The sequence below is a fragment of the Marmota marmota genome, unplaced genomic scaffold, assembly GCF_001458135.2.
Source record: "Marmota marmota marmota unplaced genomic scaffold, marMar, whole genome shotgun sequence".
Lineage (NCBI taxonomy): Eukaryota > Metazoa > Chordata > Mammalia > Rodentia > Sciuridae > Marmota > Marmota marmota.
The window spans coordinates 15,532,898-15,559,570 of NW_026000229.1; the positions used below are offsets into that span (position 1 = coordinate 15,532,898).

General features: G+C 52.7%; 1 protein-coding gene across 4 annotated transcripts in view; it reads left to right on the forward strand.

Moving 5' to 3' along the window:
• Positions 1 to 26,673, forward strand: part of Megf11 (multiple EGF like domains 11) — a 212,489-nt gene that overhangs the window by 167,302 nt on the left and 18,514 nt on the right. For 3 of the 4 annotated variants that reach the window (XM_048793497.1, XM_048793500.1, XM_048793501.1), the window contains 8 exons: positions 11,432 to 11,552; positions 12,584 to 12,747; positions 13,682 to 13,784; positions 19,176 to 19,322; positions 19,660 to 19,794; positions 24,313 to 24,441; positions 25,435 to 25,563; positions 26,049 to 26,177. In XM_048793497.1, the coding sequence (XP_048649454.1) occupies positions 11,432 to 11,552; positions 12,584 to 12,747; positions 13,682 to 13,784; positions 19,176 to 19,322; positions 19,660 to 19,794; positions 24,313 to 24,441; positions 25,435 to 25,563; positions 26,049 to 26,177 (1,057 nt within the window). The remainder of the gene's footprint in view (positions 1 to 11,431; positions 11,553 to 12,583; positions 12,748 to 13,681; positions 13,785 to 19,175; positions 19,323 to 19,659; positions 19,795 to 24,312; positions 24,442 to 25,434; positions 25,564 to 26,048; positions 26,178 to 26,673) is intronic. The other variant, XM_048793499.1, reaches the window with a different exon arrangement.

Sequence of the window (26,673 nt, forward strand, 5' to 3'; positions counted from 1 at the left end):
CGCTGTCGCTGTGTGGCTCATGTGCAAACCTCAGCTGCTTTGGCCAGGGAGACAGGAGGGGGCCAGAGTGATGAAACTGCAGATCAGTGGGGCAGGGACTCAATTTCCTCCAAGCCTCCCGGGATCCTTCACAGACATCCCCTCTCCTGGCCTCCCCCAGCAGGACAGAGAGCGCCTGCCTGTTGGGTGGCCCCTGAACTTGTGCTGGGGAGCAAGGGTAGGCACAGCCAGGAGAGGATGCACACTGAAGTGACAGCCAGGTGAGGGGACGATGATGCGCTTCCTGTTCTAATCGTTTCATTCTTCATCAAACTGAGGTCTATAAACTATTAGCCGTGAGAGCAGAAAATCAGCTTCCTGTTCCCCACCACCACCACCACTATTGACTAATTTCCTAATTATACTAGTAAAAGATTTTCCTGGATGCTGTGCTGGAGATGAGGAATTTACCCTCTGGCTGCTCCGGCCCCCTGAGCAAAGAAGCATCAACAGTGCTAAGTAGCAGAAACAATCCAAAATTATCACACACACACACTCCAGTACTCAAGCCCAGCTCTGCAGTCACCTGCTGTGGTGGAGTTATTTAGGCATCTCAAACCCTAGCTTTTTATCTATAAGACAAGATAAAGAATGGTACTATGTCATAGTGTGATTGTTAAGATTGAATGAGATAAAATAGATACATGCTTAGAACAAAGCCCAGCGTGTAGTAGTTGCTCAATAAACGTTCGCCAGGATTCATTATGTGGCTGTGTGGAAAAGATACAGCATTAAGTAAAAGGGCATGAACTTTGGGGTCAGAGAGGCCTGGGTTGGAATCCCACGTGGTCTGTCTGTCTGTCTGTGTGAGCTTAGGCAATGTACCAAGCGTCTTCGAATCCCTGTTTCCCTTCTGTACAATGGGTTAAGAATGCCAGTCCTGCAGGTCAGCGGTACACTGAATGAGATGCAGTGTGGAACTCACAAGGTAAAGGTGGGAACCAGCTCCTGAGGGTAGAGATGGAAGGATGCTCTGCATTTCACGGTGCACCTTCTCCCTGCACAAAGAAAGAATCTGAGGTCAGAGAGGGAAAGTGGCTTTTCTCAAGTCCCACAGAAAGCCGTGGGTGGAGGTCCCAACTCCCAGGTCAGAACTCTTTCTGCTTTACCTCCATGTCATGAGTCTCCTGATGACGGAGCAGACACCGACTGATGTTTCCCTGCGCAGGGAGGGACAGTGGCGGGGTGCAGGAGGAGGGCAGCAGCAGGTGAAGTCATGTTGGCAAAGTCGTGGAGATTGGCTTTGTGTCACTAAGGCTGAGTCCAGTCTTCCCCTCGGGACCCGTAGTTTGTGGCTTAATTAGGGAAAATTGCTGACTCTACTGTTCTGAAAAGTAAACCTGCCATCTCGGGCCACACTCTTGCTGCCGTGTTCCTGGTGTCCTCGCCAGCACCCTGGTTCCCAGCTGGGGCTGTGGGCCTGGCCGGGCACTGCAGCCCTCTGTGCCCGGAAGAAGGTGCTGGGGCAGGTCTCAGGCCCTGCTCTAAACACACCCAGGCTCCCTTTCCTCTGAGCCTCGGGTATTGGTGGGGCTTCTGCTGCTCCCAGCCCTGGGAGGGGAGGGCCTGGGTCTGAGCCCTCAGATTCCAGAGGAGGGAGTGGGGGCCACAAGTCACAGGAAACCAACAACCGCCTGAGGTGACCATGCTCCCATCTCCAGCGTGACGTGCAAGGTGGCCTAGGCCACCCTCCATGCTCCTGGTCAATCTCACAACCACCCTTAGGCAGAGGCTGTTAGGACCCACTTGGCAGATGGGGAGACTGAGGCTCAGAGAGGCAAAGTCACCTTCCCTAGTTGGTAAGTGGCCAACAGGAGCGGAGCCTATGGCTCTTTGACCCCAGAGCCTGTGTTTTGACCTGCAAACCAAGATGCCTGCACAGGACCGGGCTGTGGGTACATTGTTAAATAACAGACTGACACTTTCTCAGGCCTCTTCCTAGGATAGGGGACAACCCCAGCAACCTCATTTCTCAGCCGGGGCCTCAGTGTCCTCCCACCCTTCATCTTCTCCAGGAGGGAGGCTGGGCCCTCAGCCCCTCACACCTGAGCTGCTGGTCCTCACCGCGCCTCTGCCAGGAAAGCCAGGAAGGTATTGTTGGTGTATTTCATAGATGAGAAAACTGCAGTTCAGAGTGGTCTTGTCCCAGAGGATAGGACTTATAAGGACACGAAGGACCCAGGGCTAAGGCCTCCAAGGCCAGGCTCCCTGAAGGACAGCTGGCAGGGAGCTGGGGTCAGTCCTGAGGACAGGACTAGCTGGGAGTCCGCCTGAGCTCCAGCCCGACTCCTACCTGCTGGGGCTTCCGGAAGCCCCAGAGCAAACAGTTGCTTAGAAGGACTGACTGGTGGATACACCAGGGTGTGGCACCCAGGGGACCGGGGCCCCGCAGACTCCACCCACTAGGTCTGCAGGGAAGAAACCAGCTCTGTGCCTCAAATGCCAGCACCCCCACCCAGCCTGTCCCCCAGCCGTGGCTCTCTCCCCTCACAGTCATTAGCAGCTGTAATACTATTTGCAAGAGTAATTATCTACCCCAGGAGGGGAAGGGATTCCTGCCAGAAGATGTGATTATGTCTGGAAAATGAAAGATGTTATTGAAAAAGGTCATGAATAAATCATATCAAGGTGGGGTAATAAGAAAACGAGGGGTGGGAGGGTAAATTTAAAAAAGAACCCTGTAAGAGTCCCCTCCCAGAAACATTGGAAGAAAAGAACTTTTCTCTCTTCTACTCAGTGTTTTGAGGAGGAAGATTCAGTCCCCTGAGCCAGGCCCAGGGAGGCAGGGCGTGGCCACATCCGCCTGGGTCCTCGTTCGCACCCCCCATCAGCCTCTGGAGGGCCTTCTGTCCCCCACAGTCTGGTTCCCACCCAGGATGTTGTCCCTATCATTATTGCTAGTGTGACTCTTCCAGGCACCAACCTGCGTCCACACCACACAGCCCCCACCCCAGGGGAACTGGATTCTGATACTACAGTGTGCACCCCCCTCACAGATCCAGTCCCCAGTGTGAACCCGGCAGGGCCATCACTCACACCCCACTTGAGATATTCCACTGATATTTTCCAGAAAATTGATATAACATATGTCACCTATACACATGTCACATATACACATACATGCAATCAAGTAGCTATGTATACATCATGCACACATCTACACTGACTGGTCATGTGCGTGGTGCCTCTAGGGTTGTGCAGTGCACATCCTACAGAACTGTACAGAGCAGCCTCGGGTCACTGGCAGCCTCTTCATTTTAGACAAATAAAGGTGAGAATGAATATTCCAGGTGCTTTTGGTCCTAACATTCATTCTTCTTCCCCTTGCCTGGGAACCAGGCAGAATTACTCCACTCCACAGGCCCTGGGCACTCCCTGCTCGGCACAGGGAGGCAGGCACGGGAGGTGGCCATGACAAGAAACCTGTATCCCTCTCTCCCTCTGTCCCCCTGGCTCTTGGCTCCTTGTGTCTTGTGCAGTTTCTTCTCCGGAACACACATCTGCTGTCAGGTGCTGCTTTATCTGTGACGCACTAATGAGGTCCAGCGGGGTTTGCTGTGCCTCGCAGAGGCCTCAGTGACTGGTGTGCGGTCCAGCTGTTCTCTTTTTTGCTTTGTGGGCCACGTGTCCCTTTTTCCCTGGAAAATCACAAATGAGGCTCCCTCCCTGAGAGCCCTGCTATGTGGGGATGAGGGGAAGCGGAGGCAGGGGAATGGCCCAGGGCCGGCGTTCTGCATGGCGAGAACAGCAGGCACCTAGCAAGGGCTTGTGAACAGTGGAGCACACTGCTTGTGTGTGCTGCTGGCATGGCTGTGACACTGGACACCAAAAGCCGCCCCCACCGATGACCCCAAACTCCAGGAATAGCTGCAGAGAGCAGGGAAGAGAAGCCATCAGAGGCTCCGGGGGCAGCAGAAGCAGAATGTCCTGAGGCAGGGAGGTGCCTGTGTCCCAGGCCCCGTGGGACAAGCTCGGCTCCACTCACACTGGGTCCCGGGTCCAGGGCAGTGTCTGGCACCCACTAGGGCTTAAAAAGTGTTTCCTGGATGTCTGAGTTGATTCAGCACCGATTACTGAGCAGGGACTGTGGGGGAGGCGCTGGGCGGAGGGCCAGGACCACAGGCGGTTCTCACACTTGTCAGAGCTGAATTTAAAAAAAATTATTATTTTATTATGATTATGATAAGTGCCACAAAGGAGCGAGTAACAGGGACACCTGTTGTGACAATGGAGGGGAGGGGAGAGTTAAGGAGTGTGGGAGCTCGGTCCGTCACCTAGTCTAGTGCAGTGGTTAGCAAGACCCGGGCCTGTCTCGGGGCCTGGCCCGGCGCAGACGTTGGTAGACACTGGTGGCCTGTAGGGATGGGTGCTGGAGGCCAGGTCAGCGTGGGTCAGTGCTTTTGCCTCACTTGAACCCATGAGCTCTGACCCAGGGCCCTTTCTACTCCTCCAACAAAAGGACGGATGGGACCAGGTGCAGTGGCTCACACCTATAGTTCCAGCTACGCAGGGGGCTGAGGCAGAATTGCTGGTTCAAGGTCAGCCTGGGCAACTAAGCAAGGCCTTGTCTCAAAATCAAAAACAAGAGGGGCTGGAACGTAGTGTAGCTCAGCAGTAGAGCACTCGCCTAGCGTGCATGAGGCCCTGGTTCAGGCCCCACCCTGTAAAACAAGACACATGCACCTTCCCTGGGTCTGTCCCCAAGTCCTCCCTGCTGAGCTCTGATAGGCTGGCGGGTGCACACCCGCTTCACCCTGGCCAGATCTGGAGAACCCAGTTCTGCTGTTTACACTGCCTCCCGCCCACAGGGCCTACCTAAGGGGACCTGGAGATGAACTTCCACAAGGGCCTCCCTCCTTTATGTAAAGAAAGGTCGACCACTTGCCATTCTCCTCCTTCTTCCACTCCAAGAAATACTCATTAACCTTCTGCACGTTGCTCGGAAAACGGGCGATCAACATGAGAAGCCCAGCTGTTGATTAATTTTCCCAAACAGGGCCACACTACAAAGCAGCACATTGCGGGGGGGAAAATTCCACAAACAACATTTGAAACCAATTTAATAGAACATATAACTCCTTACCCAGGGGGCTCGGGCCTGCACGGCTACGCTGGGCAGGAGCCAGGTGAAGGCGGAGGAGAGATTTGCACGTCTTGAGCAGGACCCGCTTGGAGGGTTCCGTTCTGCCCGTGGCGCTTTCAGATCAAGTTCAGGATGTTAATAGCCAAGGCTGCATCTATAATTAACAGCCTTTGGATGGGAGGAAGCGTTCACATCCGTCTCCCATTCACCAAGTGAAGATGCTGAGCGGGCCTGGCAGGCAGCGCCCAGTGGAAACTGAGGGACGTGCCCTGCAGAGGCAGAGGCTCCCGGTCCTGGGAAGAGTGGTGTGGGATAGGAAGATGAAACGCAGATCCAAGGAGATATAAAATTACCCAGGCATCACCTTCCAGGTGCTGAGAAAGGGCCAGGGCTTCTGAGCCTCAGTGGGTGGCCCTTGAAGACACAGACTGTGTTTAGGCAATGAATATCTGATCGATAAGAACAGGGTCAGCGTAGGCAAACCCAGAATATAACCGTATCTGTGCTATGATTAGCTTTCTGCAATTGAAGTGGGAGACAGAAGATTCAAGTTCCAAATCCATGCCTCCTTGCACTGGCTGTGTGCTCCTGGGCAAGTCACTTACCTCCCTCAGCCTCAGTTTCCTCGCCTGTAAAACAAGGCAGTGGATCAGGTGGTTGTCAGTGTCCTTTCCATCTCTGGCACTATGGGCTCTCTCCACACCATCAGGACAGGTGTGACCAGGTCCAGGCTGGGCACTAGCAGAGTAGGTGACTACCCAGATGGTATCATTCTTAGAGGCCCAGGAGGGGTCGTCCCTAGGCCTACGACTCACCATTCCTCACTCCTTTGGGCAAAGATCCCACTCCAGGCAGGAGGATGCTCCTGGGGACAGCTACGGGGCCTTAGAGCCAGACACTGGCAAAGGCTGCCACAGGTTGCCAGGAGCAGTTTTGAACTTTCAGCCAGAAATCCTACATTCCCCACAATGAGGCTGATAAACACTAAAGATTTTCTTCTGCTCTTAATTAGAATGAAATTATCTCTATATGATAGCGCAGGTTAATGTGAGCTGATCAGAAGCTCTTCTTGGATATAGGTGACATCATAGGAATCTCTAGGTCATGGTCACTGACCAAATCGTACCTGTCCAAATCTGGACTGGCCTTGGACACTGGCACAGAGTGACAGAAGTGTCTTTCAAATTGAGAGGTTTTGCAGGCAGAGGATTATAAAAGGGTCCTGGATAGTGAAAAGTTGGGGACATTGGTTGACTTCAATGCCACAGATGATTGGCATAGAAAGCAAAGCTTGTGTATTCCCTGGAACTATCACGTGTCCATCAGGAGAGAAGCCTGCCTTCCAGAAAGATGTGTGGGAATCCTGGATGGCGGTGATCTTGGGGAATAGCCTCAAAGAAGGGCCGTAGGGGCCAGGCCTGGCTTGGGGGGGTGGGCACAGGGTCTGGGACATGCAGAACATGAGGTGCCAAAGGCCTTCTCCGCTGACTGAGCTCACAACCCTGGCTCTCATTGGGTCCTTTTCCCTAGAGTGTGAAGAGGTGGACAGACATGAACACAGGGCGGGTTTGGGGCAGGCACTGCACTCCACTTCCCTGGGAGCAGTGGCTCCTACATCCATCTCTGCCCTGTGGCTCTGGGTGGGTGCCATCATCCCTCAGGTCCTGTTCAGCTCAGAGTCTCCGTGAGCAGAAGCTCTAGAAGCTGACAGGACAACGATGAGCTTCTCAGCCTCCTCCTAGCTAGGCGAGCTGGCAGGGGTGCTGGGCAGGGCATGGAGCCACACATGGGGATCTGGCCTGGCTTTCCCTTTTCACAAGAGAGCCAGGGAGACTCAGAGTCAGTGTGGCGGCAAGGGACTCATCCTCAGACCATTCAGTACTTCCTATGTGCAGCAGGAGTCACCAGCCCAGCCTACCAGGGCCTTGCTCGTTTGTTCAACACACTTCCGTAATTCCTGTACCCTGTGGCTGGAACTCAGCCAGGGATGCTGGGCAACCCCAACAGATAAGGTCCCAGTTCTTCCAGAGCTTCTAGTCTCATTGGAGGGGTAGAGAGTAAACAAGTGACCAAACACATTGCTCAAGGATGGAATCTGGGCCCAGGGCCCCTTTGTGCCCCTGGAGCCTGTCACAGGCTGGCTCAGTACTGGTCGCACTCAGCACACGCTTGCTGAATTGGCTGGCATGAGAGAGAAGATATGGAAAGTGCCGGTCCTTCAGGTTCTGTCCACTGCAGAAGGCAATGTGTACGCAACTACTCATTTCAATTAAACATTTATTGAGGGTCCATTATGCACCAGCAGTGTCTGTCCGGAGCCCAGAGTCTAGGCGTGAAAACCAGATCCATCTCCCCTGATGGAGGCAGGAATATGAGCCACAGGACCCCCCAGGGTGCTAGGATGGTGGCTGCTGGTGTTTCTCATTCCCACCAGGACAGGGCCCGAGGGGAGGGGAGAGTACCCGGGAAAAACCGATGGGGAAAGCATGAGGAGGCACAAATTTGTTCCTGAATCTATACAAATGGAAAAACAGACACGCCGGAGACAGCACAGAAACACACTGTGTGCACTGGCCACCCAAGCACGCTTGGACATAAATTCCCATATTTGGGAGGCTGAGGCAGGAGGATGGCAAATTCAAGGCCAGTCTTTACGTTTATCCTGACATCAGCCTCTCAGACTCGGACTTTACATAGATCATCAGGATTAAGGCCAGTGAGTGGTCCCCACAGCCAAGGAGGCCACACCAGAGGATAGGTGGGGGGAGCTCTGGGGTGGGCAGGACTGACAGGCCACCCTGAGGGACCATGTAATTGGCTTGCTGGAAGGTCAGTCCTCAGATACCCTGCTAATCAGCTCTAGAGCCACCCTGCCCTCAGGTCAGAGGCTAGAAGGTGTGTGTGTGTGGGGGGGGGGGGTGTGGTTTGAACCAGTGTAGCCCAGGGTTCCTGTGCTTGTTGAGGTGTTGGAGTGAGGCAGGCGGCCACACTAGGCCCCGGGTGGGTGAGGGGAATTCAGGAAGCTGGCTGTATCTGGCTCCGCTTTAGGACTTATCCGTTTTCCCACTTGGACTTTGTGCTGTGGGAACTCACAAGTGTGGCTCCTGGGGGAGTAGTTGCCCCGTCCCCCACAACCAGGCCTTGGTGTGCAGTGGTCAAAGTTGCCACTCATGTGTGAGGACAGGAACGGGGAGCCAGCCCCCAGGGGAGATGGGTGGGAAAACTGACCCTGGAGTCCGATTCCTGCCCCCTGGAGCATCTCCCCCCCTCCTGCACAGGACCCCACCTTTGCTGCTGGAGGAATGGCTCTGTCCTCCATAGCTGCCTCCTGCCTAGACCTCCAAGGTTATTTTAATAAGAGATGCCAGGACACACGCGGCTCTCTTGTTCTATTCTGGTACCGGGAATCTGGTAACCGGGAGCACTCTATCTCTGAGCTGCGTCCCCAGCCCTTCCTGTTTTTATTGTTCTGAGAGTCTTCCTTAGTTGTCTAGACTGGTCTCGAACTTGAGATCCTCCTGCCTCAGCCTCCCAGTAGGATCTTTGGCATGTGCCACTGCATCCAGCTACACATAAGTTCTTACAGTGCTTTCTACTCAACCCATTGATCTACCTGCTCCACAAATAGAAACTGATTTAACCCTCTGAACAGTCCGGTGCATAGGGTCATTAGTCCTACTTCACAATGTGGGAAGCGAGGTCCAGTGCGTGTCCGCAAGGTGGCAGCAGGTTGGGAGAGGCCACCTGCTCGCTTGGCCCTGCTCCTCTCTGGAATGCAGAGCCGCTTCTCCCTCTGCACATCACTGCACTGGTTGTGGGACCCTGGGTAAGTCACTGTCCCCTCTAAGTCTCTTCTTTCTGTTCTGGAAGCAGAGAGCCTCCCAGCCGGTGGCCTCCTAGGGCTTCCCTGGGAGGAAGTCGTGCCCCGACACAGCTCTGGGTGGCAGGCAGCTCAAACTTCTTGACCCCATCCCCAGACCCTAACTGGGCCCACAGGGGACCGGAGGCCTCCAGGAGGATCAGGGTCAAGGACCAGACAGGAGGCTAGGCCTCGAAGAGAAAGGTGGACACCGTGCCTGAGTTTTACGCCCAGGCCCAGGTCCTAGGAGCTTGAGTGTGTCTTTGTGGGCCATTTCTAGTCTTGGGGAAGTGAGTTTTCAGGGTAATGGGGAAGCTGACAGACTCCACTGGTCAAGCCTTCCAAGACTGGGCAGGAGAAGAGTGGGGCGGTAGGGCCTATGGTGCAGGCCTGGCACTCCTAGTGCCTCCTCCTGACGTCGCCTGTGCTTGTGCGACAGAGTAGAGAGGGCTGACCAGGAATGTCCCCTTGGCCAAAGGTCCATAGCCTCTGGTCTCTCTGTGGCCTAAGTGAAGGTGAAGCCAGGTATTGGACCCTCAGAGTTGAGAGTGAGCTCCTTTACTCCAGGGCTGCCATTTTACAGATGCTGGGACCGAGACTCAGAGATGGGCAGTAACCTAATTAGTATCACACAGCCAGTGGAGCCCAGATAAGCTCTGGTCTTCTGGCCCAAGATGTGCTGTTTCTCAATAAGCTAAGGCATGAGTCCTGAGAACCTGCTGGAGCCATCTAAGGGGAAATGAGAATTCAACAGGCCCCAGAGCAGACAGCCCCAGTTTCCCAAGGTGGGAAGGCATGTCCTGGGGGAACTCAAGGAAGAAAAGCCAAACTCCATTTTCTGCCATTCTAGGTCCCCAGCCTCCCTTTAAAATACCTCCTTCACACCTCCCCACACAAACCCCTCCCTTCAGCCACCCTTCAAGGGCTCCAGTCTCATGGTCCGCTGTACTCTTGTCCCTGATGCTCTCCCCATCTGGACAGCCTCTGCCCCTCACAGCATGCTCCCAGTCCTCAAGGCTTGAGGTCCCCATTCCTGCACTCCTCTCCTCCCCAGCAACTGGCCCTGATCTCTTCTCAGGGCCAACAGCACACACAGTCCCTGGGGCAACGGATCCGCCCTTCCCACCCAGGCCTCACTTCCCAGGGCCTGGAAAGCTGGGCTCCCAGCTGAGGCTCTTTCTAGAAGTTGCCCTCACAGGCGTCCATCTCACCTGGGGAATCCCGTCCCTGTGGCCAGGACCACATCAGCCAATCACTGATGAGAACGAGGGCTCTCCTTCCTTCCCCTTTTATAGATGCTGGGACTGAGGCATCTATAAAGGGACTGAGGTCGACTCTGAGGGGTCTTCCTGCAAGGTCAGCAGAGGACTTTATCGCCTCCGGTCAGCCTCTCCACTCAGTCCTTCTTCCCTTACAGAGGTAAGGCTTCTTCTCACGAGCTCACTAATCCCATCTCCAAGAATGCCTGCCAGGAAAACCGGTTTATGTCACCCAATAACGATGGTTCCCAGGTTGGAAGGAGGTCAGCCATTCCAGCTCTGTGGCCTGGACAGTTAGACAACTTCTCCATATAAAGAACTGAGTGAGGTGACATATGCGTGGTGCATGATACTGGAAATGTGGTTAGTACCCAGGAATCATGATCATTTACCCCTGGCTTCTCTGAGGTTCAGGCAAAAGGCAACAGGATACTATTTGTGTCACAGTGTTGTTGAAAAGAATCAAATAAGATTGGGAAAGATTAAGTCCTGTGCTGATGTGACCTAATACAGACTAGTGGGGCCACGCTCCCTGGGCCTTTGCCTACCCTGGAGCCCTGGTCTGGAGGCTGGACCCCACCCCAACCTCTAAGGGTCACTGTATTCATTTTTTATTGTTGGGGTAACAAATTGCCACAACTGTATCGTTTTAAGACAATACAAAGTTTCTCATCCTACAGTTCTTGGGCCAGAGTCTGTGGGTCTCCTCAGGCTGAGATCAAGGCCTTGGCAGGCCGGCTCCTTTCCTGAGAGTTGAGGGGAAGAATCTGGTTCCTGCTTTTTCAGGTTGTTGACAGAATCAGTTCCTGTGGTTGTAGGATCGAGGTACCCGGTTCCTGCTGCTGTAAAAAGATTGATCGTAGTTTCTAGAGGCTGCTGCATCTGGCCCTGTGCCTCTTCCTCCATCTTCAAAGTGAAGGCCGGCTGTGGTGGACCCCTGGCCGGCCCTCTCTCAGCCCTGCCTCCTCCAGTCCTCTTCTATCTTTAAAGACTCATGAGCTCACCTGAACACTCCTAGCTGCTGTCCCCATCTCAAGGTTCTGAGTCACGTCTGCAAAGTCCCTTTTTCCTTGTAAAGTAGCACATTTACAGGTTCCAGGGATCGGGGCCTCTGCAGGGTGGCACATCGCCCTGCCTACCGCAGCCACCCAGCACAGGGAGACCCCTGAGCAAAACTCACTCTCTTTCCAGGGAGAGGTGTGTGCAGTTCCCTGTGCAGCAGGGACCTACGGCCCCAACTGCTCATCCGTCTGTAGCTGTAACAATGGTGGCACCTGCTCCCCGGTAGACGGTTCCTGTACCTGCAGGGAAGGTAACGCCCTCTCTCCCGAGCCCGCTAGTGACTGAGGGTCAGGAGGGGCTGCTCCCGCCCACCCAAGCCCATGCAGGGCCAGAGCCCAGTTCACACTCCATCCAGGGACGTCAATAGCAGGAATGTCATAAAGGAGTTCTTCTCAAGGGTGTCAGGGTCCTTGAAGAACACACAGAGTGGTGGGCCATGACTGAGCACCTGTAGAAGCTGCGCCACTCCTGGGGTTGGAGGGACAAAAGGAGTCCCAGACCTAGGCATGAGGCTTACCTGGTAGGAACTGGGACATGGACAGAGGGAGCCTGGCCACTGCCAAAGCCCTGGCAGGAAAAGGAAGAGGTCACAGCTGGCTTCTCTCCTGCTCCTCCCCCTAGTCTGTGGGCCAGATCACCCTTGACCAGCCCACTGGGAGCCAGCTGCGGGGGTCCTCCCACCCTGTGCCACAGAACAAAGGAGGGAAGGGGAGAAGTCAACCTGAGGGCAGAAGCCAGCGACTAGCCTCAGAATGAGGAATTGAGAGGGGCAGGGTGGTGCTCCCCTGTAATCCCAGCAGCTCAGGAGGCTAAGGCAGGAGGATCACAAGTTCAAAGCCAGCCTCAGCAATTTAGCAAGGCCCTAAGCAACTTAGCAAGACTCTGGCTCAAAGTTAAAAATAAAAAGGACTGGGGATGTGGCTCAGTGGTTAAGCGCCCTGGGTCCAGTCCTCAGAACACCCCCCACCCCACCCCCCAAAAAGAGCAGGGAGTTGGCCTGTCCTGCCCCTAGGGGGCTTGGGGGTAGTCTGCAGCTCCACCCTGGGAGGGAAACACTTCCCACCTGCGCTGGTTCCCTGTCCCCGGTGGGACCTTCTACCTTCTGCCTGTGACAAAAGCAATCAAGGCCAGCCAGCGCAGGGGTATCTGGGGCGGCGGGACTCTCTCCCTGAGCAGCTGTGCTGGGGCAGAAGGTCGAGGGGACGCGGCATAACAGAGCTGGCGGGGTGGGCAGAAAGCTGTGCTGGGTGGGAGAAGTGACCGTCCTCTCCCTTCCCACAGGGTGGCAGGGTGTGGACTGCACCCTGCCGTGTCCCAGCGGGACCTGGGGCTTGAACTGCAATGAGAGCTGCGCCTGTGCCCACGGGGCGGCCTGCAGCCCCTCCGACGGCTCCTGTACCTGCACCCCGGGCTGGCTGGGGGACACCTGCGAGCTGCCCTGCCCTGTGAGTGCCAGGGTGGACCTCGGCCACTTTCCCCACAGGAATGCACAGAGAAACGCACTGGGCTTGGTGAGGACACTGAATTCAGGTCACAGGCCTGAGCTCTCCGTGGCCACTGTCCTGCCTTGGGCCTTGGGCCTGCTGTCTATCCAGAGGCATCTGGGTCAGCAGCATCTAGGGCTGGCTCTCTGACCCAACTCAAAAGCAGCTGCAGATTCGTCCCCAGCAGGAGCAGGACAGGGAGCTATAATTCCTCAGGTTCCAACAATCATGACTTTCATGGTCAGGGTTGGTACTAAACCAAGCACAACCCAACAGTAACTACCCACACTTAATCCCTAGATCTTAGCCTGTTAAACCAACTGATGTGAAATTGAATGAGAGTGGGCTTTGAGGTCCTGGGTTCAAATCCTGCCTTTGTCACACACTATTACCTTGAGTGTGTTACTTCCTCTCCCCAACCCCGTTTCCCATCTTTAAAGTGGGAATATAATAGAAGCATCTCATAGTATTGTGAAGATTAAGAGAAATGAGGTATATTAGGCTCTTACTAAAATGGTTACCATATTTTCCCCCATGAACAAAGAATAAATCATGGCTGTTTCTCACATGTGATCAATGTGTCCCATTTAGCAAAGTGCCCTTTCAGTTACAATTTTAGTTAATAACCATTACAACCTTCTGAGCCTAATCATTGAAAAATGGGGCAGGACCATCAACTCCCCCTCTCCAAACCTCATTCACCTATTAATGCAACCAGTAATTCTTGGGAGTGACTTTGTGGCCCTGATTACAAAAAGCACCCCCACTGTGCCCCAGTTTCCATGTCTGTATCCCTGTGAGGTTATGGCTTTGTCCTGTCATCCAGAGCCAATAGAAATGTGTGCACTTCTAAGAGTCAAAGTCTGACTATTTCCTTGTCCCCCTCTTCTCACAGGATGGCACATTCGGGCTGAACTGCAGTGAACGCTGTGACTGCAGCCATGCTGATGGCTGTGATCCAGTCACAGGCCACTGCTGCTGCCTGGCTGGATGGACAGGTAACCCCTCTGCCTTGCCACTACCCAGGTCCTGAGAAGCTGGGCTCTTATATTCTCTAACTGTTCTTTTTCTCCTCCAATTCCATTCTTCTTGTTTCTTGAATGTGCACCATCCCCATTTTCTGCTCTGGGCTCCAGTTTTGTGTTCTGTTCAAGTGAGCAAACATTTTTTGACACCCATGATGTACAGATTCTGTTAAGCTAGCACGCGCGCACACACACACACACACAAAACCAGACGGACAGACTTGGGTGTAGGTGCTCAATTTGTAGAGAATATGGTGGAGAGGGGACAAGGGACTCTCTGAAGCCCCACCCCAGAATCCTGATTCCTGAGCCCATCCTAAGCACAAGGTGAACCCATCTGCTTCCCTCCACCCTGAGGCCCCTGAGTGGTTCCCTGATCCCTGCTCTCCTCTGGCATGCGTGTTCCCCTGCTTGGTCACAAGGACCCCTTCTTGCCCAGCTGCGCTTGGAGGATGAGCCTTTCAAAACTCAGATGTGTTCACAACAAGCTCTCAATGCCTTGATGTCTTCCTGTGACTCCTACCTAAAACGCAGGATCCTACCATGGCACTATGATATGGCCCTCTGTGTCACTCACTGATCCCAGCCACCAGAGCGCAGGGGTACTTCTTCAGGAACCAACCACCATCTTGATGCCTGGCCTTTGTACCTTCTTTCTGTCGGTCTGGATCACTTCTTCCCCTTCTCCTTACCTGATAGGATCCTATTTTCTTTTCTTGTTGATGGAACCGGGACCCTGTGCATGCTGGGTGAGTGCTCTGCCACTGAGCTGCATCCCCAGCCCTGAGGACCCCTTCGGCGTGCCAGGTTTCAAGTTAAAGGCTACTTCCTCTGGAACGGCTCCTCTGGAACAAGGCCTGTGCACTACCTGGCCATGTCCCAAGAGCCCCCACTTGCCTATTCTGATAACCTACCCCTTTCCTTCTGTGGCAGTGCCACATTGTCCTTGAACACTGAGCTGAGTGTTTTGTTACTGGCCTGCCTAACTTGACCATGGGCTTTGGGAAGGATCTGCCTCATTCCCACCACATCCAGCGTTGCTGCTCACTGAGATGGGGATAATAAGATGGTTCAGGACAGAACTTGAGCCAGACTGCCTGGATTCATGACCTTGGATGGGTCCTAACCTTTCAGGGCCTGAATTCTCCATCCATAAAATGCAGAAAATTATAGTCTTCACAGCTAACCACAGGGTCATCTGAAGTTTAAGTGAGTTGGTGCCACAGAGCGCTAGGAGTGCCTGGCACATAAGAAGTGCTTGGTAAAGTGGGCCACAGCACAGGAAGTGCTCAGTAACAGCACAGTGTGTGAATGGACCCACCAGCCGGTCCCAAGGTGGGCAGCAGCAAAGAGAAAGAAATCCAGTTGCTTCTGGCAGTGTAAGTTCTCATGTAAATAATTCACCTCCGGTTGCTGCCCAGCTTCTGTTCTCCACAACCAGAAAGCTTCCAAGGGCCCCAAACAGGCCTCTGCAGCCTCCCCCACCTGGCTCCCCTGCCCTCTTGACTGCTGCCCCTCAATATATGGGGAGGCTCCAGCCTGGTCACTCTCTGAGCGAGAGCCAAATGGAAATCCACTTTAATTTTTCATTGCCTTAATTTCAAGTGAGCTGATCAGATTTTAATGACATCTGGTGCTTAAAAATTCTGTCTTTGATGGACAACCTTTCTGCGAGGCCTCTGCTGTTCTAAAGCTCATTTCCCCAAAGGTGGTCCTGACATCTTTTCAAAGAAGCGATTGATGTCCTGAGGTTTGTCATGCATAAGGAGGCCAAGGAGAGGAAGGGATGGGGAGCGGGTCCAGGCTTGGGCCTCCCCCCCACTCAGGGAGCCTGTCCCACCCACCCCTAACTCAAGAAAAGTCAGAGTTTCCTTCCCAGCCATTGGCTTGTCACTCAGCACAGGGTCTGGTCTGCCCTGAGGTGTGTCTCCTTCCTCCATAAGCCACAGCTCTCAGTGACTGGCGTTCACTCCACCCTCCCCATAATAGGCACTCACTGAATGCTCACTGAAACAGACCTGAGAGTAGTTGGCTTGTGGCCATATATGTTTTCTCCCCTGGAAATGGAAGAGATTTTAAAGATTGTCTGCTGCAGCCTTCTTCAGCTACAGTTGAGGAAACATCTGGGTCTCATGACAGGGGTGCCAACAAGACGGGAGACCCAGGATGCCATTCCGTGGGAGAGCCTTTAACTCATTCAACTAGCAGTTATTGACTCAAGCAATTACCAAGACTTTACCTGGCAGTGCCTCACTCCCAGCACCGACCCAGGCTCAGTGGCAAAATTCAGCCCCAGTCCTGAGTACTAAGTATGTGCCAACACTGTCCTGGGCACCAGATGATTGAGGCAGCACCCTGCCCCTGAGGAGTGCCTCTGTGAGCAGGGCCAGGATATCAGTAAGCTTTCATCCTCATCTTCAGATTGCTGGCAGGGAGAGGGGATTCATGTATATCAGACTTTCAAGTAACAGAGACAACTGTATGCCTCTATCAAACAGAAGTCTGAATCCCTGGGCAGAATCCAGGAAGACTTCCTAGAAGAGAGCCCTAAGGGCCCTGAAGGGGTGTGGGCTGCTGAGCGGCTGGCCCTGTGGCATGATCTAGGGATCACAGCATGTGGATCCTCAGCTTTACCCATGAAGGGTAGAGAAGGGGGGTCCTGAAAACTAAAATAATGCGATTCCCTAACAGATTATTACCCCTGCTCAACTATGGGGGAGGAAGCTGCTTCTTTAGAAGCTGTAGCTGGGAGCTTGCCACAAGGACAAGGCCAGACCCTCCAGTGGGTCTGGGCAATCCAGCTGCCCAGTAAGTCCCTTCTGGTACTGGGCACTCCCCACAGGAGGCCCCTTTGACCCTTCTTCCCACTGAAATGCCAATTTTAAGCTCCAGAGAGCTCTTAGGACACATAGGACCTCAAACAGGAACCCTACTCCCCCAGAACCAGGCCCATAATATAATGCTTGCCAAATCCTGGAGCCCAGCGGGCCCTTGCAGCCACCTGCAGTCGGAGCATCAGCACCACACACTCGTGGGTCCCTGTCTAGGACCCTTTCTCAACACAAACACTCTGAGGATCCCATACATGGGAGTGGCTATACCTTTAACAGCAATGACTGGAAAACACAGGAGCAACAAGCTGTCATGAATCCAGTGGCACTTTTGTGAACGTTGTTTAGAGGATCACCATCGATATTTGGTTTTAGAAAAGGGCAGCATCTGTGTGACACACCTGCTGTGGCCAGGCTGCAGAGAGCACAGGTGGGATCAGGGCCCCATCAGACGGCCACACTCTGCCCCCGCCCAGCATGCCTCCGGAGGGGCGGCAAGTCTTCTGCTGCAGCGTAGATCAGGGTTTTCATCAAGCACAGGTGAAGGAATTCCTTAGGGCAGATTACAATTTTCCACATGTAGTCAGCCTTCTGGATCCATGGGATCTGCATCCAAAGTTTCAACCACCAGCAGACAGAAAATATCTAAAAAACCAAATTGCATCTGTACCAAACAGGTACAATCTTTACACAGCATTTACACCCTATTAGTTATTGTAAGTAATCTAGAGAGTGAAAGTATTTGAGATGTGTGTTTCTTACACTTTGTATGCTTTATTTTTGGTGGGAGGGTACCGGGGATTAAACTCAGGAGCACTTGACCACTGAGCCACATCCCCAGCCCTATTTTGCATTTTATTTAGAGTTAAGGTTTTACCAAATTGCTTAGCACCTTGCTTTTGTTGAGGCTGGCTCTGAACTTGTGACCCTCCTATCTCAGCCTCCTGAGGCACTGGGATTATAGGCATGTACCACCATGCTGGCCTCTCATGTTTTCTTATATGCAAATACTATGCTATTTTACATAAAGGACTTGAGCATCCTTGGATTTGGATATCCCTCATGGATACTGAGGAATGGCTGTACCTAGAGAAGGGGAAACTTGGATCTGTATCCGAAACATTGAACAATTTTGTGGTTTCCCCTTCCCCAGGGCTAAGTCAGTTGCCTGAGCAGGTTCACCTCTCAGGCACTTGAAACTCCACGAGAGAAACCACCATCAATGGGGAAAATATGGCAAATGTGGCTGCCCCCTGCCATTTCTCAAAAAGTGGCATTTCTCCCTAAACCCACCCCACCACCACACTGCTTCAAAACTGAGGCATTCCAGGGAGGGACAGCACCACCGACCACTGGACCGAGGGTGAGGAAAGCCTGCACATCCCCTGCTTCCTGCAGCCAGATGGGTCTGTACAATTCCAGGTGCTTCCAAATTGGTCCCTCTGCTCTCCTGCTGCTGTGAGGGCTGACTCTTCATTCACTGGGTCTGAGTCTTTCTCCTGCTTTCATTCTCTTCCTCACAGTCCCCATCCTTTTAACAAGGTAGACAGGGTTTTAAAACTAATTCTGCTCCTCTCGGAGCCTCTGATGTTCACCTTCCAAAGCCCAGGTGGTCCCTAGGCCCTGCGGCCGCCCTTCCAATAATGCTGTCAGCCAAAGCCTCCCGCCAGTGAGGAAACCCCACCCCAGAGCTGAGCATCCAGCCTCAGGCATTTAAAATTCCATCTTTGCCTTCAGGCTGAAATCACTGCAGCACAGACTTCCTCTACCTAAGCTTTAAAAAACTGCAGAGGGCTTTCTTTCCTATTAAGGTATTTTATCTACTCCCCCATAGGCTGCTATTTGTCAAATGAAGGTCATTAAATCAATTTGTTGGGTTACAACTAGCATTTAAAAAAATAGTTGGTTTCTTTTAGATGTGTGTATATAATATGTTATAAAATATATACTATACTGAGGACTATGGTCAAGAGAATATGAAAAGACCTCACCCACCCAGAGCCCCTGCCTGGGTTGGTTGGCTGGAACCCAGGAATGACCGGCTAACACTGGTGGGCAAGTAGCTCAGCTCCAGCCCCAGCGCCCCCACGAAGGCACTCACTTGCCCAGAGCTGGTTTCTCTTGGACCTATTCTTGATGCCAGCTAAGGTGTCAAAGATGGAGGCAGCTCTTCATCATCTGGTCCCTTCTTAAGTTTCACAACATCATCTCCTGCTATGCCCTCTTTAAAACTTTCTGGTTCAGTCACTTTGTGCTCTGTGTAAGTTCTCTCAAGGTGTGGTGCTTTGTCCTGCTCTTTGCAAGCCTGGTTTCCTCTCCCTGATCAATTCTTCCTAGACTTTTGGAAGTCTGTTGGGGCCTCACCTCTTCCTGGAAGCTCTCCATGACCAGCTATACTCTGCTGGGCTTCTTCTCCACACCCCCGATCGCACTGTGCTTGCCTCTGCCTCTTCATACTGCGTTGTCCACCCCTCCATTCTTTCCTCTACCCTCACCCCTCTACCACTGACTGCAGTCTGCCTCTGACCCACAGGCATCCGCTGTGACAGCACATGTCCACCGGGTCGCTGGGGTCCCAACTGCTCCGTCTCCTGCAGCTGTGAGAACGGGGGCTCCTGCTCTCCAGAGGACGGGAGCTGCGAGTGCGCGCCTGGCTTCCGAGGACCCTTATGCCAGAGAAGTAAGGTTGCACCCTGGCCCCAGAGACCCAGTTGGTACCACCTGAGGGAGGCTGGGCTCTTGGAGTCAATCCCCTTCTTTCCCCTCCCTTTGGTCCCCTCTCTCCCTGCACTGACTGTTCTGTCCCCAATTCAGGGCCAGCCTAGCTCCTTGGTTAAAAACAGGACCAGACCACAGTTCCTCCCTCCAAGAAGGGACGGGCCGTTCCAGGTGTGGGGAAGATGCAGCTTTCCTGCCTTTCTGAGGAGCCTCTCTTCACTATAATATGGGATGGGAGGGGTGGCCAAGCTTTCTGAGGCCCCTGGGGCTACTGACCACTGTCTTCCCTTCACCCTTAGTCTGCCCCCCTGGATTCTATGGCCACGGCTGCACCCAGCCTTGTCCCCTCTGCGTGCACAGCAGTGGGCCCTGCCACCACATCAGTGGCCTCTGTGAGTGCCTCCCAGGATTCTCCGGAGCCCTCTGCAACCAAGGTACTGTCTCTAAGGGGAAGGCACAGGACAGGGAGCAGGTCCTGGGAGGGAAGAGACAGAAAAGAGAGGGCTTGGGGTTCTGCTCCTATTCTGTGATGGCAGCTCCTTCCCTCTTCAGGGCTCAATTCCGATAACCGAGCACTGCATGGCATGAGACAAAGTCATCCTGCATTTGAAGGAACAGGCTTAAAGAGGTGAAATGACTAGTCTGTGGTCTCCCAGCTAGCGAGTGACAGAAACAACTTCTGGCTCCAACACCCACACCAAGGGGATGAAAGATGAAATAAGCATAGAAAAGATCCATCGCAGACATAGACTGATGATGCGGATTGCCCAGTGGTAAAAGGCAGAGGACTCCGGGAGAGCACGGGGGTCAGTTCTGGCATTGGCTGCAGATAGGAAAGCCGCAGTCCTTCTCCCGTGAGCTGGGGCGGGGGGGCATTGCCAGTCCCTCTCCACACGCTTTCCTATCAGCCTCAAAACCCTTCACAACATCAACTCCAGGGCCACTGCACTCCACGGGAGTGGAGAGCCTACTTGCTTTGCTGTGCTACTATACTAGTTATCTGTAGGGAAATGCCTCACTTTGTGACACTTGCAGGTGTCACCATGGTTGATTTCAAAGTACCAATGGTTTAACACCACTCACAAACTTCCTCCACATGAACAACCAGAGAAAAGGTAGGCGCTAGGCTCCAGAACACACCATTCCTTGCTTGGGACTTAGGCAAAGGCAGTGTGGATCTGGAGGACGCTCCGTGCACTATGCAGGACTTAGCTGGGCTTTTAGTCTGTGAAGGAAGAGAGGCACCCTGGTGGCAGAAACTGCCTAGGCAAAGAAGAGAGGCCTGGACCTGCTATCACCCAGCAGTAGGGAATGGCTGAAGGAGGTGGAAGCTAGAGCTGGGAAAAGGGGCTGGGAAGGTAGGCTGGGGCCTTCAGAAGAGCTCTGAATGCAATCCTGAACCCCACCTGGCAGAATTTGCACTCTAACCCATAAGGAGTGAAAGGATCTTAGGATAATGTAAACTTAGAGCTAAAAGCAACTTCAAGGTCACCCAGGCAAGAATCTCATCTGGCCTCGGTTTAAATACTTCTCTTGACTGAGAGTTCACCACCTCCCAGGGGAACCCATTCTTTTGATGAATAATCACTGCTGAGCTGGGCTATTTAAGTCTGTGGGCTGTTAATATGTATGAGTGGAAAGTTTACTCCATGATGCTTTGAGGTCATGAGAAGTTTGGGCCCCAGGGAAACATATGTGACAGTTTCATTTGCTTGCAACCCTCCTAGGACAGTTCAATCATCACCTGACATGTTGAGGTTTACTTATTAAGCATAGAAGACCCAGCCGTCAATACAGATAGGTCTGGTCTAAATTAGGACCTAACCCGCTGAGGAGTAACTCCCGCATCCTGCATTGTCTGATTTATCGCCCACTGGCCTAATGAGTATTTTCCACATACAGATCTAATAGAGTTTGCTATTAATGGCAACTGCCCTGGTTAAGCCTCAAACCTTGTAAAAAATTGAACTGACACTTTCTAATGACTGGCTTTCCAGCGAGTTACAAATTACAGACACTGCTTCTGCAGAATCATTAAACATAGATTAAATATAACCAGATGTTTTCTTTCCACCAGCCCCCCTTCTCTCCAGCACCCTTACTCTTGATTCAACTAAGAAGTCAACCAATTAACGTATTAGATGGTCACATTAGCAGCTCTGTGGGCAAACATGTTGCCATATGCGTGTGAGAAAGACTTCAAAGACTGTCTTGTTAGAGAAGTTCAGAGTTGTTTGGGGGATAGGGGAGTGAAGCTACTTGGGCACCCCAAAGAACCAGGGCTGGATGCAGATTCTCCAAATAGAGCACCTCCTTGAGACAGGGAAGAAGAGTCTAGGTGACTTGCTCTTAAGGAAGCTGAAGGTGGAGGTGGAACTGCACACAGGTGGGACGTGTGTCTGCCTTCTGGCAGTAGACCTGCCTGGACAGGGGTTTGCCAGGGGAAGCACAGGGCCCGGGATCAGCCAGCCTGCCTACAGCTGAGCCTTCTCATCCCCATTTCAAAGATGAGGAAATGGAGACCCAGAGGGGTGATGTGGTTTGCTCAAAAGTACTTAATCAACAAGCAGTAGAACTTCCTAGCTGTGTGACCTTGGGAAAGTTGCTTAAGTTTCCTCATCTGCAAAGTGGAGTTAATAATATGGGAATGATGAGAATACCTGATAATGAAAACATGCCAAGGTTAAGTGAACTAATATTTGTGAAGCACTTTGAACAGTGGTGTATATTAATACCATATGTATTTTTGTTGAACATAGAACAAAACTAGGACCCAAACCCAGGGCTTTGGACTGGAGAGTCTGGCCACCAATTCTGCCTTCATTGTGTCCCAACCACTAACCATGTCCAGGGGAGGCAGAGGGAATGCAGATCCCTGCCACCAGATGCTCACAATCTGACTGAGGAAGGGCTGGCAACATAAAGCAGTGTGGTGGGAAGGAGGAAATACCAGGCCAGGGTTTGCGAGACCTAACCCAGGAAGCTACTTGCCTTCAAGTCCTTGATTCTCCGTGTGTTTCAGCCAACTGAGGGCCTCAGGATTCAGGAGCTGCCCTCCCAAGGAAGGCAAGGAAGCCTCTTTTTGGACAGGCTGCTGGGACTGGGCTTTGGGAGGAGCATGATAAACCGAGAAGAGCTTAAAGGGATAGGGGTCAATCCCAGTAAGGTCCTCTGGAAGATCACTGCTCCCAAGAATGATTTTGGGCATTTTGGAACATTTCCTAAGAGTGTACTGGACATCAGGGTCTGTGCTGGACACTCAGATACAGTAAAGCACCAGAGCCATGTTCCCTGCCCTCAAAGCCTAATTCAGAGGAGGAAATTCTGAGCTCAGCCTTTCCCAGCAGGACTTGGGAGGCAAGTGGGGGGAAAGGTATGGTCAGTTTATTTCCATACATTCGCCCATTGTGTCGTGATCACCTGTCTTTCCAGGCTTTGTAGGGAACACAGATATGGATGGGGCCCAGGCCTGACCTGAAACAGGCTCACAAGTCTCATAGAAGACTAGGGAAGAAACTACCTGGAAACTGAAACAAGGTCATAGCCACCCAGAACAGAGAAGAGGAGTGAATCCATTAGGATTGAGTTCAGATGTAAGCCTCATAAAATCCAAAATAAGTGGCTTAAAAATAATAAGCATTATTTCCTTCATGTATTTTTTAAAAAATGAAAAGATCTACAAGCAGGCCAATGGGGAATGTTAGGGCAGCTTACAGAGAGAGATGTCAGAGTCCCAGGTTCTTTATTCTTCAGAGCTTACCATGGGCCAGACTACAGTCTCGTGGCAACACCTAGCTGTTCAGGAGTCCAAGGAATGAAGTCTTTATTCCAGGTGGCCACAGCACAACCAAAACTCAAGATTCTAGTTCAAAGGAAGAGACTTCGTATTGAGGAACAACTAGCAGTCTACTAGTAACACAGGAATCATGGAAGAGGTACATTTAAGATGAATCTTCTAAGGCAGGGTAGGATGTCCACAGCTGGACACAAGGGTCAGGGGAAAGGGAACGGCTTCAGCAAAGATCCAGAGAAAGGCCTAGGTGCGTTTGAAAAGTACAATGTGGGAAAGATGGGAGTAATCCAGGACAAGCCAGGTGAGATAGTTAGTGCTGGACTCCAAGACCCCAGAGATTTTTTTCTGGGACAATGGGGCGCCGTTGAAGCTGTGTGAGCAGAGCATAGGGAGGCCATGAAGAGAGTTGTGCTTGAGAAGTAGGGTCAGGGGGTGGACTGCAGGAAACCAGAGATAGGCAGGTACCCAATTAATACTTAGACCTGGTCCTAAAGAGCTTACAGTCTGATTGAGGAAACCTGTCCTTCCTCCAAGATCAAGGAGTGACTCCTCCAGAAGGGGCTATGGCCAAAACTCTATAGGTGACAAAGTAGAAATGCCATGGAGTGCAGGAGAGAACGGGGCCTTTGGGGACCAGAGGACACTAGGCTGAGGCTTGAGGAACAGGTTAGAGGACAGATGGACAGGGACAGACAGCAGGGCCAGTCCTCCAGCAGACAAACTACAGACAGACCTGCCACATTGCATTGGTCCCTCTCCTTCCAGCTATAAGCATCCTCATCCTGTGGCTAGGGGATTGGTGATACGAGCATGTGTGGTGATGCAAAGCTGCAGGCTGGGGAACAGGATAGGGAGCACTGGACTGAGAGTCCACAGGAGTAAAGCCCAGCCTCACCACTTCCTATCTGTGAGACCTAAGTCGAGTGATTCCACCTCTGTGGGCCTCAGCCTGTTCCTATCAAAAAGGATCATAATAGAGCCTTCTGAAGATGGAAACACACTTATATGCAAACAGAGAAGGGTGATAAGGGTGCCATCCAGATCCAAGTCCCCAGGATGGTTGTGGCTGTGGCCCAGGACCCTCTGGGGGTGTAGCTGTGGGTGGTGGCTTTAGGGGTATGAGAGTCAGGACAGGTGCCAGGCTACCCTGTGCCCACAGTATGTGCTGGAGGGCACTTTGGGCAGGACTGTGCCCAGCTCTGCTCCTGTGCCAACAATGGGACCTGCAGCCCCATCGATGGCTCCTGCCAGTGTTTTCCTGGATGGATTGGCAAGGACTGCTCACAAGGTAAGCTGCTCCCCATGGGAATACCCCCATCTAGGGTCAGTCCCTGAAACTTCCTTCATTGCCAAGAACCTCTCTGCCCTGGTACCTCCACTCAGGAACAAAATCCCCATTCAGCTCTCTAGTCCACAGGAAAAATCACCAGGACTGACCAAGGATATTTTAACTCCTGTTATTAAAGATATTGTTGACAGTACCATGAATGCTATTAATTTTGAGAATTGATACTCCATTAGCACCTGTGTGAGGAGCAGCCCCTGAGTTTGGATGGCATGCTGGAGTTTGGGAAGTAGGCAAGACCAAAGCAGTCACCTTGGGAGGAATGCAGGCCTTCTGTGTGCCCAGTGTGGTGTCCTGGGCATCCTAAGCCTGGATAGGGCCTTATAGAGGCCATTCATGTAAGGTGCACCTAGTCTGATTCAAAGGTAGCATCCCCTCTCCAGGGGGCCCCCAATCTAAGGACAGAGACCTGGCCCCAGCCCTGTGGAGCTCCTCCTTTGATGGGGGAGACCAAGCCAGTAGTCATAAGAGGTCCCAGTAAGATGGTGTGGCCTGAGGGAATTCCATTCTCTTTAGGCAACTTGGGCTCCTTCCTCAGCTCACCAGCTAAAAGGAGAGACAGTCCCTGCCCTGGGAAAATCCCCACTCTCATGGGAAAGCTAGTGTACACAGTATATTCATATAAGCCCCAGTATTTATTCACATGCTCCAAATCAGGCAGCCCCTGGAGAGGGAGTGTACAGGAGCCCTCTGAGCCTTGCTCAGTAGTCACTGAAGACTAGGAGAGTGGCCAGAGAATCGGGGTCCAGTGAAAATCCTGGGCGACTAGGCTAAGAAGTGAGTTGAGGAAATCTGGGAACAGTGCATCAAGCCCCTGAAAGCCAAGAAATGGCTCTATCCTGGCATCTTGGCTCTGACATGTGCTCCCCTTCCTCTCCCTTTCCATCTGCCCCTCTCTGCCTTGCCCTCACCCTCTGCATCCCACCCACCCCCCAGCTTGCCCACCTGGGTTCTGGGGCTCTGCCTGCTTCCACACATGCAGCTGCCACAACGGGGCCAGCTGCAGCGCTGAGGATGGGGCCTGCCACTGCACTCCGGGCTGGACCGGACTCTTCTGCACACAGCGTAAGCCCCACCTCCTGGCCTCCCAGCCTCCCAGCCACTCCCAATCCCATGCTGCAGCCTACTGGCCACCGTGAGCATAGTCCAGGCCTGAACAGAGGGAGGGAAGAAGCTGGCCCCAGGGTCTTATTGGACTCAGGGTTCACAGGCCCAAAGTTCTGGAAGGTCAGGGATCTAAGATACCCCAGCAATCACAAAGACCAAGCCCTCCTTGGACAATGGAGAGGAACAGCCTATGGCATACAACAAAGAGATCTGAGTCTGGCCTCTGATTCCAAGACCCCTTTGAAGGAAGGACCACCCAGTCCCATTTCTACCCCTTCAGCAAGAGGGTAGAAAGTGTGGAGACGGCACTGGTCCAGGGTCTCACTAGTCTTTATCCTATGCTCCATGAAAGAGGAGACTGAGACAGGTCTGGTCCCAGCTGCACCTCCACAGTTGTCCTGACTCTGCAGAAACTCCTGTGACCAGAGATCTTGTTTCTCCAGGTTGCCCAGCAGCATTTTTTGGGAAAGATTGTGGGCGCGTTTGCCAGTGTCAGAATGGCGCCAGCTGTGATCACATCAGCGGCAAGTGCACCTGCCGCACAGGCTTCACTGGGCAGCACTGTGAGCAGAGTAAGTTGCCCCAACTCCTGATCCTGGGTGTTGGGTGCCAGGCCTCAGCCTCCTAAAGGGGCAGTGTCCCCCTTGAAGGTCCATTCATTCAAGATTCTGCACCCCCTGCTCGGGTTTTTGGGGGTAATTCCTAAGGAAAAAACCAAGGGCTATGTCTACTCTAGTGCTTAAAGAGTTTCCTGGGGAGGGAACTGAGGGCACAGCAAGGGCTGTGTATATAAGGAGTATATAAGGGACTAGAGAAAGGCAGGATCTTCTTGTTTTGTTTAAGTCCCTGTAGCACCCAGCTCAGGGCCTGGCATATGGAAGAAGTATGGGTGAGTGGGTCCTGCCCTCTTCTCCTCTGCCCCATATCCCACCATTTTGGGCTATAAGTGCTCTGTCTACCTCCAATATCTAAACAAAACACAATGGGAGCCTCGGTTAAAAAGGCTTCACACCACACGAGACAGAACTGGCCTGTTGCTGTAGGTAACCCTCCGTGGAATGGGAGGGT